At 39.1% G+C, this 19,972-nt stretch overlaps 1 protein-coding gene across 2 annotated transcripts in view; it reads left to right on the top strand.

The window, feature by feature from the left end:
• The window catches only part of DCBLD2 (discoidin, CUB and LCCL domain containing 2), a 48,093-nt gene extending 28,173 nt beyond the window's left edge, over window positions 1-19,920 (top strand). Inside the window, exons 6-15 of one of the 2 annotated variants that reach the window (XM_062619549.1) lie at window positions 1,834-1,967; window positions 2,650-2,690; window positions 5,239-5,454; window positions 7,028-7,152; window positions 9,949-10,096; window positions 10,492-10,662; window positions 12,123-12,216; window positions 12,573-12,622; window positions 14,279-14,416; window positions 19,774-19,920. In XM_062619549.1, coding sequence (XP_062475533.1) covers window positions 1,834-1,967; window positions 2,650-2,690; window positions 5,239-5,454; window positions 7,028-7,152; window positions 9,949-10,096; window positions 10,492-10,662; window positions 12,123-12,216; window positions 12,573-12,622; window positions 14,279-14,416; window positions 19,774-19,790 — 1,134 coding nt within the window. In that variant the 3' untranslated portion in view covers window positions 19,791-19,920. Of the gene's footprint in view, window positions 1-1,833; window positions 1,968-2,649; window positions 2,691-5,238; window positions 5,455-7,027; window positions 7,153-9,948; window positions 10,097-10,491; window positions 10,663-12,122; window positions 12,217-12,572; window positions 12,623-14,278; window positions 14,417-15,603; window positions 16,844-19,773 lie in introns of those variants that run through there. The other variant, XM_062619548.1, reaches the window with a different exon arrangement.
• Window positions 19,921-19,972: the final 52 nt, after the last annotated feature.

Genomic DNA, 19,972 nt, shown 5'->3' on the forward strand with positions numbered 1-19,972 from the left:
AATTTCTTTGCTTAAAATATTCTTTTAGGAAGCCATTAGATTTGACACAGAGGAAAGACAATTAAAAAACATTAATAAGCAAAAATTTTAATATTAAATATGAACCCGAAGTGCATGTCTCTGATTTTGTTTTCTCAAACATCAAAATCATAGGATACCTATTTAAATAATTACCCATACGTAAAAATGTCATGTACAGCATAACTGTGTTACATGTTCTGGTCCACCGCGAGTTCTTTCTAAATGGCTGTGAGGTAATTTTTGTAGCTTGAGATTGATTCTCTGCCTAACATATTGGCAGCATCTGTGGGACTTATGCTTTTTGGGATTTTTTTTTTTTTTTTTCCCAAAATCTGGGAAACTGTTTTCTGTGGAGGAAAAAGGAAACTTAAGGAAATAAATGTCTTGTGACTTTTCATATACTTCATTGCTGTTAAAGGGCAGAGAATTTCGCAGAAGTCAGGCTGTGTGGAAACAAATCAAATTGTCTGGCCCTTTACACCAAATTCCAGATACAAACTCTCATGCGTCTCTTCTAAATGATAGCAGTTGCTTGCTACTTTAAAAAATACCCTAAATCTTGATTCCTTTGTGTGCGACCCCAGTGTCCACAGTCCTTGAGGATTTGGAGCTCTCATTGCTGACATTTTCTGGTGAGCAGGAAGAGGCGAGAGCTGCATCACTGCTCTTATTTCCAGGGAACATAGGAAAGAGGAGCTGCAGCACAAATGAGACAATTACATTTATTTAGAATGTTTTGGGGATATTTTGGGGGTGGGGAATAGCATTAGAGTTTTTATGAGTGAATATACTGAGGAGAATTATGTTTGGAAAAGTCTTGGTGAGCAAGGTTTTTTTTGCTGGTTAGCTTGAGAGATATGGGCATCCTTGCCTGCTGCACTGTGCAGTTATTTCTAAAGAAGCCACAGTGGATAAAGTTGTTTTGTTTTTAAAATAATGTGAGAAAGAAAATCATCCATGAAGCCTTCCTTCTGTGGAAAGGACCTGCTGATTCCTTTTGTAGCGGGACTCTACAGCACCTAGTGGACTGGTTGGCAGAGCAGTGCAGCAGATATGTTTAGTAGCAACAGCTACCAGTGGACTTCGTTTGCTCTCAGTGGCACAGGTAGCCTGCAAGCCAGGGAAATGGATGTGCCACTGTGACATTTGTTAGTGGATCCAGGCTAACAGTTTTCCAGTGAGAGCAGAAAAGGACAGGATGTCCTGCAAAAACTTTTTGTGTAACTGATGTCCATTGACCTTTACAGGCTAGGTAATCAGCTTCTTTAGAAGGAATTCATGTATTTAGTGTGGGCTTGTGTGGATCAGAGTGCTTTGTGGTTAAACCATGAGTTAAAAAATATAACCTATCGGCTAACAGCTACAAAATCTGCAATGCATCACTCCTTAATTGTGAGGAAATAAATATACTTTCAATGTGCTTTCTATTAAAAAGTTGCCTATGTATTTATATATTCAACTTCTGTTGTCTAACATAGTAGATTTATTGTAGGCTGAAAGTCTGGCTATCTGGCATTTTCAGGCTCAGTCACCTTGCTGTTTGTTTGAGCTTATTTAATTACACGAGTTATACTCCAAATACATCTGGACAAGGATGCATTGAAATGTAGGACCTTCTTTTTATGTTTTTATAAATTCCATAATAAACTGAAGATGAATGGTTTCTAAATAATGGAGATACGGTTAAATAAGAACAGTGTCTTAATGTAATAATAACAAAGACTATAACTAGACAATGTAGCATTTACAATATACAGTGTAGTATTTTAACTTATTTACAAATCAGCATTGCATTTTCTTTTTCTCTTCAAGTCATCATCACTTTGTATGGCTGGTATTCATGCAGGCGTTGTATCAAATACTCTGGGTGGCCAAATTAATGTTGTAATCAGCAAGGGCATTCCATACTATGAAGGCTCCCTGGCTAACAATGTCACCTCAAAAGTGTGAGTATATTTCCTATCTTCTCCTTATATATAGCACGTGAGGTCGTGGTAGTGTCTAATTGTGGAATTAATTTCAGCTGGTGGAGCTGTGTATTCCATGGACAGGTTTTCTTCTGGAAGGTTCTCGCAATGCTCTTTTGCTGTGGTGTGACTCTTTTATCACATACTTTAACCTCTACACCATAAAGATGAATTTTCCAAATTCTGCAAGGGGTAGTTTTTATCTTCCAAAATGCATGGCATGACCATAAAGTCCTAATGCTCTGTGGAAATATAATAATTTAACAACAACTTTCTAGCTGCAGAGAAAGAGCGTGTCATTTTATCTCAAAAGCCCCAGGAATTAAAGCAATCAGAGGAGATTGGTTCTTGTTATTGTGATTAGTTTAATTTAAAAGGGAAGCATTTTAATGAAGTCTTGAGTTTTTCTGGGCAGGTGTTTGTTTGAAAGCCTTTAAGTCTGATAATATCACTGGGCTAGATTTCAGTTGGAAAGGTGTCTGTACTGAAAGTGCTGCCAACTTGGTGATGGGAAGTGTTACTTTAATTGTGAAGTGCTTGTTTAGGCATTTCTGCATAGGTTTCAGTGGCAAGCATTAAGGCAAGAAAAATAAACTGAAGAATGTTTGTTTCATTTTCTTCACTGACTACCACAGAACCCATCTTCTTTTGTTCTCTGCAGGGGACTGTTATCTACTGGTCTTTTCACATTCAAGACGAGCGGTAAGCATTATCACATGTATTGCATGTTGATACTTTCATACAAATTTTGTGAGTAGAAATAAGTAAGTGTGCAGGTGTTTTATTTCTTAATTTTTGCTTGTTAGACTTTTTTCCCTGCATTCCTCACTAATGTGTATTTTTAATTAACTTTACTTCCTCATTTTGATGATTAATCATCTCTACATATATATATATGTATAAATTAAACCTTGCTTATCTGCAGAAAGAGATTCTTTCAGGTTATGTTCCTGTCTTATAGTCTGGTTTAAAGTGACTCCTATACTTTAAACATATTGCTAAATCACATAAAAATAAAGCATATTGTTAATCCTAAAATGATTCCTCAACTTTTTCCATCCTGTTTTACTTTTTATCTTCCCATACTATTGCAGATGAAAGCTATAGATGAAAGAGATAGATTACTTATCTCTTGCTCAGGAAGGGCATCTCTTGGGCCCTTGCTCTGTGTGTAAGTTGTGTTCCTTCTTGACCACCGTGTTTTTTCTGAAATACGTACGAGGTTGCTGATTGGTATAACAAGTGTTACACCAAAGCCTTTTTTAGGTCTTTACTGCTTTTCATGTTTTTACTTTCTAGCAATTTCCCTGGTTCATAAATAAATTAGCTGTAGTTTTATAAATGAAAGGTAGCTTTTCTGTAAGTCACTTCTAACATCTATTCAGAGATGGCATTTAAAGTATTGTGAAATCAGTGGCCTTTCCTTAGTTTCTTTAACTAACAATATAAAAAAAACTTAACAAAAGAATTTTGTCTGTTTTCTGTAAGAATAAAGAGCAAAACAAAAAAGAAAGGGGGAGGGGAATCATACACATACTCTTCAAAAGTAAACAAATACTTTCCCTAATATATAAATAAAATAGATGCTGAATGGGGATATATAAGCAGGAATCTGATGGGCAGGAGTGTTTGGAGATGGAAATGTATACAAACGACATAATGTTCAAGTAATTTCTCTCCCAGACCCCTGTAAGAGCTGGAAGAAGGAATTGCATGTCTGGTGACCTTATGCATGGAGAATATTAAACACAGTGGTCGAGGCAGGGTTTATTGGTTTTTGGTTGTTTTTTTTTTGTCTCTCAGAATGTGATCTGATAGTGTATAGAAAAGGAAGTAAATGGCCTGGATATATGAAGAGCTAGGACAAAATGCTGAGCTAGACTATCTGGATTTCAGTCACACATTTGAAAAATTATTGAATAAGATAGAGACGAGGTACAGGTCTAGATTAAAATTCTTGTGTATTTGGGTGGCCTGGGAGTTTGCTGAAGGAGAAAAAGGATTCCATATTATGTTCAAATGAGGTTTATCAGAGTGTGGTGAAGTTACTCATGGGATTCTTCTGTAGCAGTTGACTTCATGACTTGGTACAAAATAGAGGAGTGTGTTATTAATGCTAGAGGTGTGGCCAGTGCAAAGGAAGGTGAAAGTTTGTACAGGAAAACTTGGCTGACTTTGAGACTTGAGTAATAGAAATTAATTTAAGAATTGCAGAACAAAAAGTATAAAGTTGGGTATGTAGAGACTGGCATTTCTGCTTCAAATCGGCAGCATGTTAGATGGAAATGACAGACGAGGGAAAGGATTAGTGAACTGCTAATGTAATCATGCATTGTAGGAGGTTATGTCTAGTAGAAACAACAAACTATTAATGCTATCACACAGGATATTGGCAAGGCTTTGTCTGGGATCCAGTGGCGCTTCGGGTCTGCCACCTGTACTTCCTTTGAGGCATGAGCATCCGACCTTGATGGAAAGAAGGGCTGCAGGGGCACCTCCAGGGGGTGGGGGAGCTAACAGCAAAGGGGAAACCATGGGTTGGTTGTTCAGGCTGGCGTACTGAAGGCAAAGATTGCTCTCTAGTGATATGTCTGGGGAATACACGTGTGAAGGGAAAACTTGTCACTACAGAACAAGATTTTAGCAAAAAGAAAATGGGATATCAAATAGCCACAAGGAAGTTTAGCCAGGAATTTAGGAGATATTTATTAGCCATCAGCAGAACGTGACATGGGAAGAAACTTCTAGTAAGAATGGTGACAGAAAAATACAACTGATTTCAAGGATATGTTTGAGCTCAAGGCCAGGATTATGACAACAGCTTCCTACATGCTATGGTGTATTGTTCAAATTAACATTGTGATACCAAGGTGGGTTTAAAACCCAAAAAGTTCTGTGACACAAAAAAGAATGATCAAGTCGTCTGTTTCCCATCTCTTTGTTAATCATACATGCTTCTAAACCATGACACCTCCCCTACAGCTTCTCGTGTAGTGCTCTGTGTGGATGGTAACTGAGAGAATATCCACATGCTCTTGAGCAGACATAAATCATAGAACAGTCATGACCCCAAGTTTGCTTCCAGCATCACTGTTAGAAAGCAGAAAACAGTGTGTTTTGTTGGTAGTGTTTTTATGGAATAAACTTAGATGGCAGTTTAATATTTGCATGTAAAGTCTTAAACTCCAAGCAGGTGAAATCATTGAGTAACTTGAATTTTCATTTTGAATCCTCTTTCTCTCTTGCTCAGGTTGCTATGGGACACTGGGGATGGAATCTGGAGTAATCCCTGACTCCCAGATCACAGCATCGTCTATTCTTGAGTGGCCTGACCGAACAGGACAAATGAACATCTGGAAACCTGAAAATGCCAGACTAAAAAGGGTTGGTCCTCCCTGGGCTGCTTTTATCAGTGATGAACATCAGTGGTTGCAGATTGACTTGAATAAAGAAAAGAGAATAACAGGTAAGTGAATCTGATCTGGCTTTTAAGCAGCATTCAAAAAGTTTGGTTACTGACATCCTTTTTTCTAGTGCTTGGTCTTAGGTAAACTCCAGGTGATGTTTAATTATAATTACAGCAAAGTTGGTTCCATGTCCTAGCTAATACACTGGACCCTGGAGTTGAACAGGTGGAGTTTCATAGTAGAAAACACCTCTTCCATCATAATTTTTTGAAATGTTTCCTGTGGTTTTATTGGATCCTTGATGCTTCCGTGCTGTCTCCTTGCAGGTGCAAATCCATATCCAGTCAGTCCACTGGTACCTTTGATGCAGGTGTACTGCCCAGCACGGCTGTAGTGAATCCAGCAGTGGAATAGGAGCAGATGCACTGCAGTGTGAGATAGGAGCAGATGCACTGCAATGTGAGATAGCAGCAGAGTGAATTGGCTTACAGGCTCCCTGTCACCTCCTTGCCTGAAGTGGAATTTGGGCTGAGAGCTGGGGATGGTGGGCACCTCGCCAGTCTATTGTGCTTTCCCTCAGCAAATGGACCAAACAGTGCAGACCAATACAGCCAGAGTCTGGGTTAGGCTCTGCTCCTTCACAGCAACTGTGGTAGACCATGACTATAGGAGAGACAACTGGAGGTGCTGTTTCCCAAACCTGCTCTGAATGGTTTGCTTCACGTTTTGGGAGTTGAATAAGCTCATGGTTTCCTATTCCTGTTGCTGGCAATGTGGTCCATGGTGAGTGCACTAGGCAGTAGTGAAGCACAAGGCATTTACATTTTGGGTTTAACCTCAGGGGTAGCCTTAAGTAGTGGCAGTGCAGCTACTGTATCTTCCGTGTTGCCGGTAGCATCTTCTGTTTTAATTGTCCAGAGGTGATTCAGTGTTGTTAATAGGCATGTTTGCAGTCTGACTTAAATCAAATATAAAGTGACTTTAGTAGAGTGCTTCATAGAGTCCCAGGCTTTAAGACTATTGTGAAACATCCTCCTTTGATAAGTTTGTCTCTTTCTTAAGTGCATGAGTTGGTCTCTAAGCTCAGCTGCACACTGTGCTATTAGCAGCTTGACTTCCTGTCATTAAACAACTTGGGTTCGCCAGCAGCCTTTGTTATTACCTCCCTGGGGACTGCTTGGATTTTACATTACTCCTCTAATTCCTGTACTAATAAGCTTTTACAAAACAGCTTTCCTGTGTGAGTCATTGTGTGGTGCTGAAGTGTGGGCTTTAGGAAGCTATGGTTCTTTCAGTGGTGCTTTGTGGTTGGCAGTACAAAAGCAGTGAGGAGCAGTACTGGATACAGGAAGTGGGCCATGATCAAATGAGCAGGCTGTTTGTATCAGGAAATAGGGGAAAAGTGCTTAGCAAGGTTGTTTCATGAGAATTGAAATATAAAAGTAAGTAAAATGACTGTTAAGTTTTAGTCACTGTAGAAGTTTCAGACCCTGGCACTTTGGATAAACTTTTTGAAATGTAACTGGGCCAGTGGAGATTCCAAGTGTGTAGCTCTGGATTCAAAAGCTGATCTATTAAGTTTTACAAGCTGGTACCCATTTTTTGTCTAATGGAGCACCTTTATTTTCACAGGTATTATAACTACTGGATCAACCTTAGCAGAGTACTTTTATTATGTCTCTGCGTACAGAATTCTGTACAGTGATGATGCACAGAAATGGACAGCATACAGAGAACCTGGCATGGATAAAGATAAGGTAAAAATACCACACACTTTCTAGGTATGTTCGATGGACATTTCACAATTCTAAATAAGACTAATTCTGGTAAGGTGAGGAAACATTAAATAACTTCCCTTTCCATGTAATTTTGAATTATAAATGGCATCTACATAGAAGAAAATATGCAAATATGTAAGAATTTGAACAGTCCTGAAATTCAGAAATTATTAGTATTTGGGCATGAGAATATTCTGTGCAAGAAACTTCTGTTGTCAGTGGTAAGCTGACTGGTAGTGTGTCCCTTTTAAGAATAATCAGATTTCTTTCAAAAGAGGTAGTATATTTTAAAATTAAGGCTTACTTTCTTATCCTCTTGTGGTTACAGAATAAATGTTAGGGGCTGTATAATTTTATGTCTTCTATCAATCTTGCTTTTTGACCCAACCTGACAAAGTTTTTTCCTTGTATAATAGAACAGCCCTTGCAGAGTGGAGTTTTCTTAAGAAATGGAATGGCATGTTCAGATTGAAACTGCTTTGCCACACAGAAAAACTACCTGATGTTAGTGGCAAGATAATCTTATCTTCCCCGTGTTTACAGTTTTGCAGTATTTGATAGTAAAAATGAGAAGATTAATGTCCTATGTGGTCTTCCCCATGGTTTGGGGCAGATTTTCTTGAACAGATGGAGAGGTTTCTTGGTAATCTGACTGTAACTTCATTCTTTTTCTTAAAATTCTTGGACGTAATTTACCTTACTTCCATAGGCCTGCCATACAACATACATGTAACAGTAACCTAGTAACTGACTGGGCTTAAGCTGGTCTTTAGCTGTACTTGGTTTTCTTCCCTTTGCTGTGGGTTACAATGTTTCAAGGTATAGGATGTAGCATCCTATGGTGAAGTGAAAGGTTGAAGTATCTTTTTGTTTGTTATATTATGAGGTCTTTGAACCCTAAACTTAACCATAGTAGGAAGCTTCCCTGAGAGAAGACTACTGTTGGGGCTGGTTCATCTCCTCGAACCTGCGTGTGAACTAACAAGACTTAGTATGAAGTATTCAAGGGGGGAAAAAACCCCCAAAACTCAAACCAAATCCAGGTCTTTTGCTAGTTTTGGAGTGCCCTCTTGTGACCGTAAAATATAATCTCAGCTTCAGCTTGTGAGCTGCCCAGATCTATTGAGGCTTCTTGTTTAGTTTCATTATTTTCTTAGAAAACCTCTGCAGCTGTTGCTTTTTAGTTTTTTTTTTCTTTGTTTATTTGAAGTTCATGAAATGAAATACATTGTGGAGCCTGAAATTGCAGGCAAAAGCTCTTCTATGCACTCTTTGTAGTGTTAGGTACAACACATGAAGAACCAACCGTGCACACCCAGTAACTGCCAGCTGTAGTCAAATGGCAGAAAAAAAGGTTCAGTCTGGTTGCTTAGGCTTCAAACTAGTGAATTTTTCCTCTGTCTGACATGATCTTGCTTGACGCAGGTTTGCTTTGAATGCATGTGCACACAGGCTTCTCCCTTTGAGTCTTAAGTAATTGCACACCACACCAACCAGAAGGTGCTATTCCCTGTTTTTTTGAAAGATACTTGAAATTCCTAACACTGTGTAAGAGACCAGAAGCTTTTCCAAGGTTTTTGTGTAGTCCTCTTTGTAATAGAAGCCTGTCAGTACTCAAAAAAAGTTTTTCTTAAAATTTTCATGTATGAGAAAAAGAATAAAATGCTTGAATTGGGGGAAGTGACAAAACAAAGCTGCAGTGTTGGAAAAGTTTTGTTTGACAGCACAGAGGCAAACAGGAGAGAGTTTGATCATAAATGTGATTTCTCATGAAATACTTGCCCTGTATTGAGCTCAGAAGCAAATTTTTTTATGCAAAAATAATTAAATGAACAAAAAATACCAAGCTGCAGGTAAAATTAAGTTACTATCGTAACACTTGACATCAAAAGCTTGACTAATAAAAGGCTGGAGTAAAGAACTGCTTTACTGTTACTTTCTTGAAAATTGCCCTTATTTAGGGGGAAAAGTGGCTCCAAATTGGAACCTACTCTTCCATGGACATACAAACTGACTGCTTTGTATTCTTATTTCCAAAACAACCTCAATACACTTGTCCCTGCATTCAGTCTGCCTGCGTTCATTGCTAGTAAGTGTATTTAAGAAGACTAAGCTTAAATTCAGAGTGGGACAAGTATGACTGAGAGCCATAGAACCATAGAATGGTTTGGGCTGGAGGGGATCTTAAAGATCATCTAGTTCCAGTCGCCTTGGCAGGAGCAGGGGCACCTTCCACTAGACCAAGCTGCTTAAAGCCCCATCCAGTCTGACCTTGAACTTGAACACAGTGTAAATTGTAAATCTGTGATTGTAAATCTGCACTGCAGTAGGCTGGGAAAGAACGGATACTATATACCTTAAAGGCAAATACAAGGTATTTGCCTACCTAGATTTATAGTATCATGAATGGGTCAGCAGTTAGTCTGATAGTGCTGCATTTGTATGTATTGATACTTACAAATAAAAATGCTGGTTACTAATTTCAGATGTAGAATCTCCAATACACTCAGACATGAAGTACTGCATTTAAATTACCAAATGATTTATTTTTCCATGCCTAGCTAAACTGAGGTATGTGTCTATTTGATCAGCTGGTGCTTGAAAAAAATGCCTGTGGAAGGACAAACCAAAATTCTTAGGCGTAAGCAACAGTAATGGGGTGGGTGTGTTTTTTGAGAATGGAGACACATCGTGTATATCGGGGAGCCCAGGCATGAGCTAGTGCAGTTGTGCAACATTATGTTTGTCTCTTTTTTTTTTTCCTTTCTTTTCTAGGTATTTCAAGGGAACACTGAATTGTACCAGGAAGTTCGCAACAACTTCATTCCACCCATTATTGCACGCTTTTTTAGGATTAACCCCTTAAAATGGCACCAGAAAATTGCAATGAAAGTAGAACTGCTAGGATGTCAGTTTAGCATAGGTAAGGTGACTGAAAACCTTTCAACTGTTCAAGACAAGCAGTGAGATAATTTGGCAAATATGATATTGGGGGTATATTTTAATGAGGAAAAAAGTACATCTTAGCTGCCTAATTCTTTTGTAACTGACACCTCTGAATTTCTTCAAAAATTATTACACTTAACCTGGAAAATAGCTCATTCAGGTGTAAACTAGGTAATTTAGAAAACTTATGTTTCAAAAGACACCAGTCAGTTGCTTTCCATGTCACTGATTCACATGGGGGATGAGGTTCCTCGTTGTATAATATGAACAAAAACCTTTAGAGCAAACTGTTGCAGCTGTCTTCTCCTGAAAAGAAAACACGGAAAACTAGCAACTCTAATCACTTTTTTATAAAACTCTTTTCTTCTAAAGGCCGTGCTCCTAAAATCACCCTGCCACCTCCACCTCAGAACAAGAATGATAACAAAAACAGTGAGATCAGTGATGACATCATTAATTCAGTGAAGACTTCGTTGCAGACAGATAAAACAACTTTCACACCTGAAATAAAAAACACTACAGTGACTCCAAGTGTAACCAAAGGTATCCACAGTTTAGCAGTAAAAGTGTTTGGGAACTCCTTACAGTACCCTAGCATATATTAAGTGTGCTTTCTGAATTTAAATTTTCTCAACGCTTATAGATGCTAGCAAGTTACCAGTCTTTTCTTTTTAATATTTACCAGTTTTAAAAAAATTTTAATATTTACCAGTGATAAAAAATGAACAGTTGCATACTGTATGCAGAAACAAAACTAATCTAAGTCATTGGCCTGGTTTCAGCTGGTATAGTTAATTTTCTTCCTAGTAGCTGGTATGGTGCTGTGCTTTGGATCTGAGAACAGTGTTGATAACACAACAATATTTTAGTTTTTGCTAAGTAGCGCTTACCTTGATCAAGGACTTTTCAGTCTCTGATGCTCTGCCACTGAGGAGGAGCACAAGAAGCTGGGAGGGAGCAGAGCCAGGACAGCTGACCTGAACTAGCTAAGAACCATATATATCATAGAACATTATCAGTGTAGAAACTGTGGGGAGTTGGCTGGTAGGTTCTGATTGCTGCTTATGGGCTGGGCACTGGTCAGCAGGTGATGAGCAATTAAACTATGCATCACTTACGTTTCTTGGGTTTTATTTCTCTCTCCCCTTTTGTTGTTTCCCTTTTCATTACAATTATTATAATAATAGTAGTAATTTAATTTATTAAGTTTTTCTTATCTCAGCCCATGGGTTTTACTTTCCACCCATTCTCTTCCCCATCCCACCAGGCAGGGAGTGAGCAAGTGGCTGTGGCAAGCTAATTATAAGCTGGGATTACACCATGACAGTCGTATTAAATATATAAATTCTTTCTTTCAAAACTTGTTCAAACCAAGTTCAGCTTTTAATTGCTGAATAAATTTTGTCAGGAGAAGTGGAGACTCGGAGTTAATCAGTTTTAACTGTTTCATTATTTAAGTTGTTAAATTCTTAGGACAAAACACTTTTGACATAGCTAATATTTTATGGAGCATGAAATTCAAAAAACACCATCTAGCAGCATGTTTTTTATTATCAAAGAAAACGGTCAGAAAAAGGAGCAAGATCACTGCAGATGCAGGCACTGGTGACATGTCCTTTAGATGGTAGGGGACAGTCAGACCCAGCATGGACTGCTTCTGTTAAGGTACTGTAGTGTTTACTTCTTATAGGAGGTTCAAACTTCAGCAGTTGCTCTTGATTTTCCTTGTTAATAATAAAATATATTGTTCTAACACAAACACCTCACTTACGGTAGAATGTGTTGATTTTGATGACAAACCTTGCAAAAATAGCAGCTGTAGAAGAGCTAGATGCTAATGACATTTACACTGGGAGCATCCAGCAGGGTAGCTTAGCTGGGGGAATCTGGTGCGATGGATGCTGTACATGAAAACTATGTGCTTTACCCACGTAATTTGCAAATTAAACACTGATTTATGAGAAGCTCTTCTGTCTGACACCACTTAATTTAATGGCTTTCAGATGTGGCATTGGCAGCAGTTCTGGTTCCAGTGCTGGTGATGGTCTTCACTACTCTGATTCTTATCTTAGTTTGTGCGTGGCATTGGAGAAACCGGTAAATGACAAGATTAATGAAAGTGCTTTAAATGAATGTTAGCGTGGTGCGGGGAATGCAGTGCTGCATGTATTGCTGTGGGAGCTACGCGGTCTGCCCTTGTGGAAGGAGTTTGTTCAGAACTGTATTCTCTGTGACTCGCAAGGGCAGTGAAAATAGCTTTTTGTAATGTTCTCCTTACAAGTGCTTTTACTGAAAACTGGTTTCTCCAGTAGCAGCACTGGTGATGGCAAGACAGGTTACTGGTGCTTCTGTGTTAAATCTGATGACCAGCTACAGCCAAGGTGATAGTTGCTGAGTGTTAATTAATGCACCTTCTGATAAATACATGAACTAAAACATCTCCTTTTTCACAGCAAGAAAAAAACTGAGGGCACTTATGATCTACCTTACTGGGATCGTGCAGGTAACGAAACAGTTTTCTGAAATCCTTCACATTTTTTGTTTGATGTATATTTCAGATAGCAGCAACACTGACAATTTCCACTAGCAGAAGCTTCTCTAATGCTAACTGATGTGGGCCTAGTGAGCACTGAATTGCTATTCTGGACAGACTAAACTGCTTCAATTCCCTGGATTATTACTGCTCTTCCCAGAAATAGAAAAATGCTTTGTCTCCTGCTAGAGCTTACAGCTTCACATCTCCTTTAGGAAACAAACTACAGAACCTTTTAATTACACATGAGGGGAAGAAGTAATTTATGAGAATGTCTTTCTACATTTGATAATCATGTATTTGGTACTTTTTTTGTCCTGGAAAAAAACCTTTCATCTTAGTGTATAAGGTCTCTCAAGTTTTGTCTGTCTTCATTGCCATATGAAGCAAGTGGGGTTGTCTGCAACCCCTTCTTCGCATATCTTCCATCCTACTGTCTTGTGCTCCATTAACTTAAGATCAGACAATTCCACCAAGCAGCACTTAGCAAGTGTCCTGAGAATGCTTGTGCTACATACAGCTTGAAGGGCTGCTGCAGCACTTGGGGTTGTACTGTCTGTATGACCAGACTACACTTCCCTGTCCTTATGGTGAAAGATTCCCCAAGTGTGCTTGCTCACTGCAGTTTTAAGTAGGCCTTATCCTTTAGATGAGAAACTTTCTAATGACCTTATTTTTATTTATGACATGTCTGTTTCTGATAGGTCACAACACTGTTGTCTTAGACTAATAGGCTCAAAGTATCTTGTATTTAAGTCACAATGATGGACATGCCAGGTTTTTTTCCTATTTGCTTAAATTTAAATGCTCAGGATGGAGATCTGCTTAAAAGCAAATCTGGCAAAATCCACTATCACAATAATGTTGCTGAGCTTCTCTGTGGAACCTCTGTCTGCCCCCTCCAATCAGGTACCTCAAACTTTGTTAAACGGTGTTCTGCAGTTTTGAATCTCCCATTTCTTGGGTTTTACCTACAGGATAGTCTCTTACAGCTGGAATGAAATATGTTAATGGACAGCAAAACTAGAATGGCTCTGGCTGCTGGGGGGAGAGATGGGGGAACCTAACACAACCACCACCCCCTCCCTTCTCTCAAGGGAACATTCATGACCACAGTCACACCTTTTTGTTTCCACTGAAGTTAAAATCCTTTTTATTCAGGTTTTTGCAGATATTCACTTATCAACTATTTTTGACAATGTGAGTTAGAAACAGGACATTAATAGCAAGAAGCCACATCAATTAAATGTACTCTTGAGGTTATAGCTGAGATTTATTGAAAATTTTATGTAAATATTCAATTTACAGATTGGAATAATGGCTGACTTTAGTATTTGCCGTGTTGTATTTTATGAGTTTATTAATGTGACGAGTAGCTCCAGCACTGCTGCTAATGGACGTTGGGGTGTGGGCTCACTAGACTGCAGCAGTTCTACAGGCATATGAAGGGTCGAGCAGTCAAGCAGGCTGTTTGGGTGAGAGTAATGCTGTTACCTCAGAAAATGTTAAAATACCTTGTAACCTGGGGTTATGCAAATACTGGTAATTGCTGTAGAAATATTTTAGCAGCTTAAAATACAGTATATATGCAAGCTTGGGTGTTGTTTTTCTTTAATCCCTGTGAAGGATGGTGGAAAGGAATGAAGCAGTTTCTCCCAACAAAGTCAGCAGAACAGGAAGAAACGCCTGTACGCTACAGCAGCAGTGAAATAAGTCACCTAAGACCAAGAGAAGTCCCAACGATACTGCAAACAGAGTCTGCAGGTACATTTTACTGGTTTTGCAGGCCAGGAAACAAATAACTAACTAGACATGCTAAAAAATGTCAGAAACTGGCTACATTTAATTATTTCCCATTTGTTTGGGGAAACAGAGGAAAAATGAGTAGTTCTGTTGGTAAGCACACTTAAAATGCAGGCTTTTTCAAAGCTGTTTGGATTAATTGACTTGAAGTGTTGTAAATAACACTTTCTCAAGTTAATGCAGTTATTTTACCTGTATTTGCTCTTAAGCCCCATAAAGGGTTGGAGGATATTTTTCATGCACTGGAAGCAATTTCACCTCATTATTTTTATGCATACATTTGAATGTGGCACTTGGTTCCCTACACCTATTGTATGGCTTATATAATTCTTTTGATCTAGAAAAGGAGGAGTTCCTGATAATGGCATGTGCCCTTCCCCTGGTGAACCAGTCATTAGGGGAAGATGAATGACACTGCCATTGGTTCTGTGCTTACATACTGATGGTGGCAGTGTGCAGGCATGCGGGAGTTATGGCTTCATGGCAGGGAGAATTACATAGAATCATAGAATAGTTAGGGTTGGAAAGGACCTTAAGATCATCAAGTTCCAACCCCCCTGCCATGGGCAGGGACACCTCGCACTAAACCATCTCACCCAGGACTCCATCCAACCTGGCCTTGAACACTGCCAGGGATGGAGCACTCCCAACTTCCCTGGGCAACCCATTCCAGTGCCTCACCACCCTCACAGTAAAGAATTTCTTCCTTATATCCAATCTAAACTTCCCCTGTTTAAGTCTGAACCTGTTACCCCTTGTCCTGTCACTACAGTCCCTAATGAAGAGTCCATTCCTCTTTCTGTGTGATCTGTTTTTACACAGCTAGTGGGTTTCTCACTTTTCTTCAAAAAGATGACTTTGTTTTGAAACAGATTTACAGCATGGGAAATTGCAGCTCACAAGGGAAGAAGTGTAACCTGAGAAATTGGGATATTGCGGCTGTCCCCAGTAGCTTTATCTATTGGGTGAAATGATTCCTTTTTTCCAAAGTAGTTACCACTGGCAGACAGACGGATCACTGACTGGATCTAAGATAACAATGTCTGTGATGCTAGTGACTGATAGGTTGTATTTAATGTAATGTCACTGCAAAAAAATAATTCCTTTAAGTGTGTTTTTATTTTGTTTTGCTGGGGTTTGCAACACAGAGTATGCTCAGCCACTGGTAGGGGGACTTGTTGGCACGCTTCATCAGAGATCCACCTTTAAACCAGAGGAAGGAAAAGAAGCAAGTTATGCTGATTTGGACCCTTACAGTTCACCCATCCAGGAAGTTTATCATGCCTATGCTGAACCACTACCTATAACTGGACCAGAATATGCAACTCCCATTATCATGGACATGTCCAGCCATCCCAACGTACCTCTTGGCATTCCTTCCATTTCCACCTTCAAAACTGCAGGGAATCAAGCTCCTCCACTGGTTGGAACTTGCAATAAACTCTTATCTAGGACAGACAGCACATCCTCAGCACAGGCGCTGTATGATACACCCAAGGGGCAACCAGCGCCAGGTACCACTGATGAATTGGTGTACCAGGTACCACAGAGTGTGGCCCATGCCACTGGGAGTAAGGATGAACTCAGCTCATGAGTAAGGTAGAATGATGGCTTGCTTTTAAAAGCCAATTCCATAAAGCTGACAGTTACACTTTTTAATTGCATTGTTTTGATTTTGTTAGTCTTAATACAATGCTGAACCAAAAGATGTGATACTCAAGGTCAGGAAAGCTGGTAATCCTGCCTTTCCTGAAGCTGTACGTATAATTAATAGCTTGTCTCCTGTAAAACCATGGACAGTTTTATTACTACTGTACAATTGTCTGTCAGACATGAGAGAAGAACTCTTCAAGATTAGCTTCAGTAATTGATAGATGTGAATGATAAATTGGGAGAAACAGTTTAAAGTACAAAAGCCAGTAATTTCTTGCTAATGGTACTGTGGAGGGGCGGGGGAGTTGATGGGACCAAAACCCAAAGCTTCTAACTTTCTAAGAGCTATATGTAAGCACTGTAGTGTCTAAAATTCATTTTACTTTATTTAATGCCTGTACAACCTTGGACTTCAAAAATTACTGTCAGGACTGATGGCAAAAATCCTATTAACTTCATGGCGTAACAAGGGTTTGATTCTGAATTAAGTTATTTCAGCTTTTGTTCACAGGATTAGGAATCATCAACCGCATGTTCCTCAGAAGGTTCCCACCATTTTCATTCACCTTCCAGAACTAGAACCTGCTGCCTCTACAATCTGTTTTCTGCCTCATCTCCTTAAGCCCCTCAGTCTTGTTCCTTCCTAGGGAGCCAGGAGACATAAAACCATACAAGCAAACTGCATGGCAACTGCTTTTACATTTTTCTACTAAGTAAAGGCTACTCTGAATAGTGTCTGCCTCGAATTTAGGCTTCCCCGAGGGTCAGTGTGACAGAGGTGTTTGGGGTGACCAAATTTATAAAGGTTCCCTCTGTCCCCCAGTCTGCCTGCGCCAGAGTATGTGTTTCTGTGTGTTAAGATGTGAGCTTATATACAAAGAAAGATATGTATATAGTTTTGTGAGTGCTTAAGGAAGCACGCAAATATTCTAATGATGCACAGTTTGTGTTGTCATACACACATTTAGCACATATGGTATGTTTTACCACAACTGAAAAACTTTAGCCTTAGGGCTTGTCTTACGATTATTCTTATTAGAAGTATAAAAGATTCCAAAACATTTACAGAAGAACCAGTACTGTTCCAAAGAGGGTCTGTCCATTTCAAAAGCATTACATGGAATTTGTATCCTTTGAATATTCTCTGCTATGAAAATTTGGGGTCAGTCTTCCATTTGGGGTAACTAGTTTTAGCTGGGTAATCATGAAAAGAAAACAATTTGAATGTCGTATTTGCCATTTTTTATCTTGTTAGAAACAAAGCACAGCTTTTGAACCTAAGTAGTAGGAAAAAACCCACCATAAAAATGCTTTATTTTTATGGTAACAGCACAGTTGGGAGGATGCTGAATTAATTTATCATGCGAAACCCCCGACATACACATCAGCCCAGTTTTATGGACTCAGTGATTACTCTTCGTTTCTGTACAGTAATTCAAGTCAGCCTTACTTAACACCCTGGGTCCTTAAGTCAGGTGGAGAAGAATCAAATCAAAACTCAGCTACTGTTCAAGAAGGCTGCCACCATTGTCTTACACCAGTACGGTATCCTACCTTATCACTTAAAGATTTGGTTGCATAGAAGCTATTATGTAAACTCAGAAATCCAAAATTACTTGTTGCCTGTTATTAACACCTAGAATGTGTTACTACATACTCTGTGTTGCCTTAAAGCCTAATTCTACAATTCTTTGATCATTCTCATTCATTGAGAATTATTTTCTGTTTGTTTGTTTAGAATTGGGTGTCTTAAGCCTAAATGTGAATGTAAGTAAGGGTGGTATATTGGACCCATTCATGAAAAAGCAATTCCTTCCTAGGAATTTGTATTTTGATGATAGCACAACTTTTTCTGCTTGATAGTGCTAGTCTGCAATCTTTCTTTGTCATCTTGCCTAAACAGGTAAGTAAGTGTTCTTGTCCATCAGCAGCAACTATGACTTTGAAATTATCTGAGCTGATTTTATTTGAAAGGTGTGACATATTCCATTCAAGTTAAGAAAGCATTGCATTTTCAAAACGTACCAGGCTTAGGAACGTTAATCTACCATAAAAATAAATGGATGTGTTTAAGTCAGTAAATAAATAACGCTCTTGGATTTAGTATTTTCTGTAGGCCAGGTACAGTAGAACTGTGGATATACTGTAGGCTAAGATGGTGTCAGAATTGAACAGTTTATCTACAGGGGCTTATTTTATGAACAACCATAATGCAGTTTCATTATCTGGGCAGCATGAGCTGTTAACAGGAATGGGTGTTCTTAAGAATTTAAGTCCCTTTTTTGAAAGAAATTGGTCCCAAGCTTTGCTCCCTGCTGTCAGCTTTGAAAATGTTACCTGCTAGGGTTAACCAACTTTGACTGTGTAATGCCACATACTGTAAACACTGGTTCACAAATGTAAGTTGTGTGACACATTTCAGATTAGACTTCTCCTGTGTACAATACAAGCAGAGGTGCATTTAATGGGTCTCTTTTTTACATGTGAAGACGTGGATATCAAATGTATGTCAATTTTGTTTGGCTTGAGTATTCTCCCAGAATGTATGTTCTTACCTCAGCATGTATTGTAGTTGCTCAGGATTTGTATATGTTGCTAGAATTTAGACTGTATAAATAGTGAGGGGGTTTTATATGTATGTTAAAAAGTATTTTAAATAAATTGTACATACGTATTACTTGGTATGTTTGCATTTAACACCCACCCTGTATCTAAATCACTTGTATTTTGGAAATGCAAGGGTAATTTATGAGTTACCATATTACAATAGGGTTTATGCCCTGCCCCCAAGAGTGACCTTATACCATTTCCTGTCAGCCATCCACAGAGGATGTGCTGATCCCTGCTTCATCTGCCTGAGGATTAAAAGCAATAAACTGACACTTATCAGAGCCCTCCTGCGGGCTGGAGTCTGCTGCAGGGGCAAGTGGTATTGACAGGAGAGAGCTTCCCTGGCATTGCCTGCTGCAAGCAGAATGTCAGGTCTGGACTGCTGTGTGACAAGAGGCTGAGACACAGCACAGGCAGCTGTCCTCATGTCAATGTAATGAGAAAGTTGGGCTCCTGTCCAACATAACCCATTGCTTAAAATGCAGACTTCCCTGCCCCCCAGTCAGCACAGCACCAGTAGAGGGACTGCTAGCTGATTCTTCAACAGAGCAGGGCTACTTCCCAGTTACTGAAAAGAAGCTGCTTTTGCTTGCAAAGCTTTCCCCTGCTTGATCTTAATTCTAGTACTGCTAAATGGCTTAGTCCTCTGCTTGTCAAAAAAGCTTGTCAAACAAATGTAATATTACAAACAGACATGTCCAGAAAATGTGTGCCAGTGTGCCTGCAAGCATCCCTGCTTTAGCTGACCAGTGCTCCAGATGGACTGTTGTCAAGTGGAACAGCCAGCTGTGTAACACTTGCTGCTTCCTGTTCTGTCTCTGCATCTTGCTAAACATATATTGTGAGTGAAATGCAGCTTAGCTGAAATAGTGCTGCTTGGGCTGGCCACCTTTCTGTTTTCCACATCACAGGTGAGGGAGGGGAGTTAAAAACCAACTGAAGCAAAACTATCTAGATTTCTGAAAATCTTTAAAAAGCGTGAACCACCCTTCTTTTACACACCTTAGTGTGCATAAAAGTCTCCTGCCATACTATTTTTTATTACTTTCCCACAGATTTTGTACAAAAATAGTGAAAGACCATGAGAAATGCTTAAGTTAAAAGTATTCTGTTCACTACACAAATACCACATTATTTCTACAAAGAAAAGTTCCTGAAAAAATTTTTGTGTTAATAAATGAAATTTGTCCTTCACCCTAAAAGTAAGTGTTCAGCATTTGTATTGTTTGTGTTCTGTTCTGAAATATAACATAA

The sequence above is a fragment of the Pezoporus occidentalis genome, unplaced genomic scaffold, assembly GCF_034315485.1.
Source record: "Pezoporus occidentalis ecotype Australia unplaced genomic scaffold, CSIRO_AGI_Poc_V1 ctg211, whole genome shotgun sequence".
Classification (NCBI taxonomy): domain Eukaryota; kingdom Metazoa; phylum Chordata; class Aves; order Psittaciformes; family Psittacidae; genus Pezoporus; species Pezoporus occidentalis.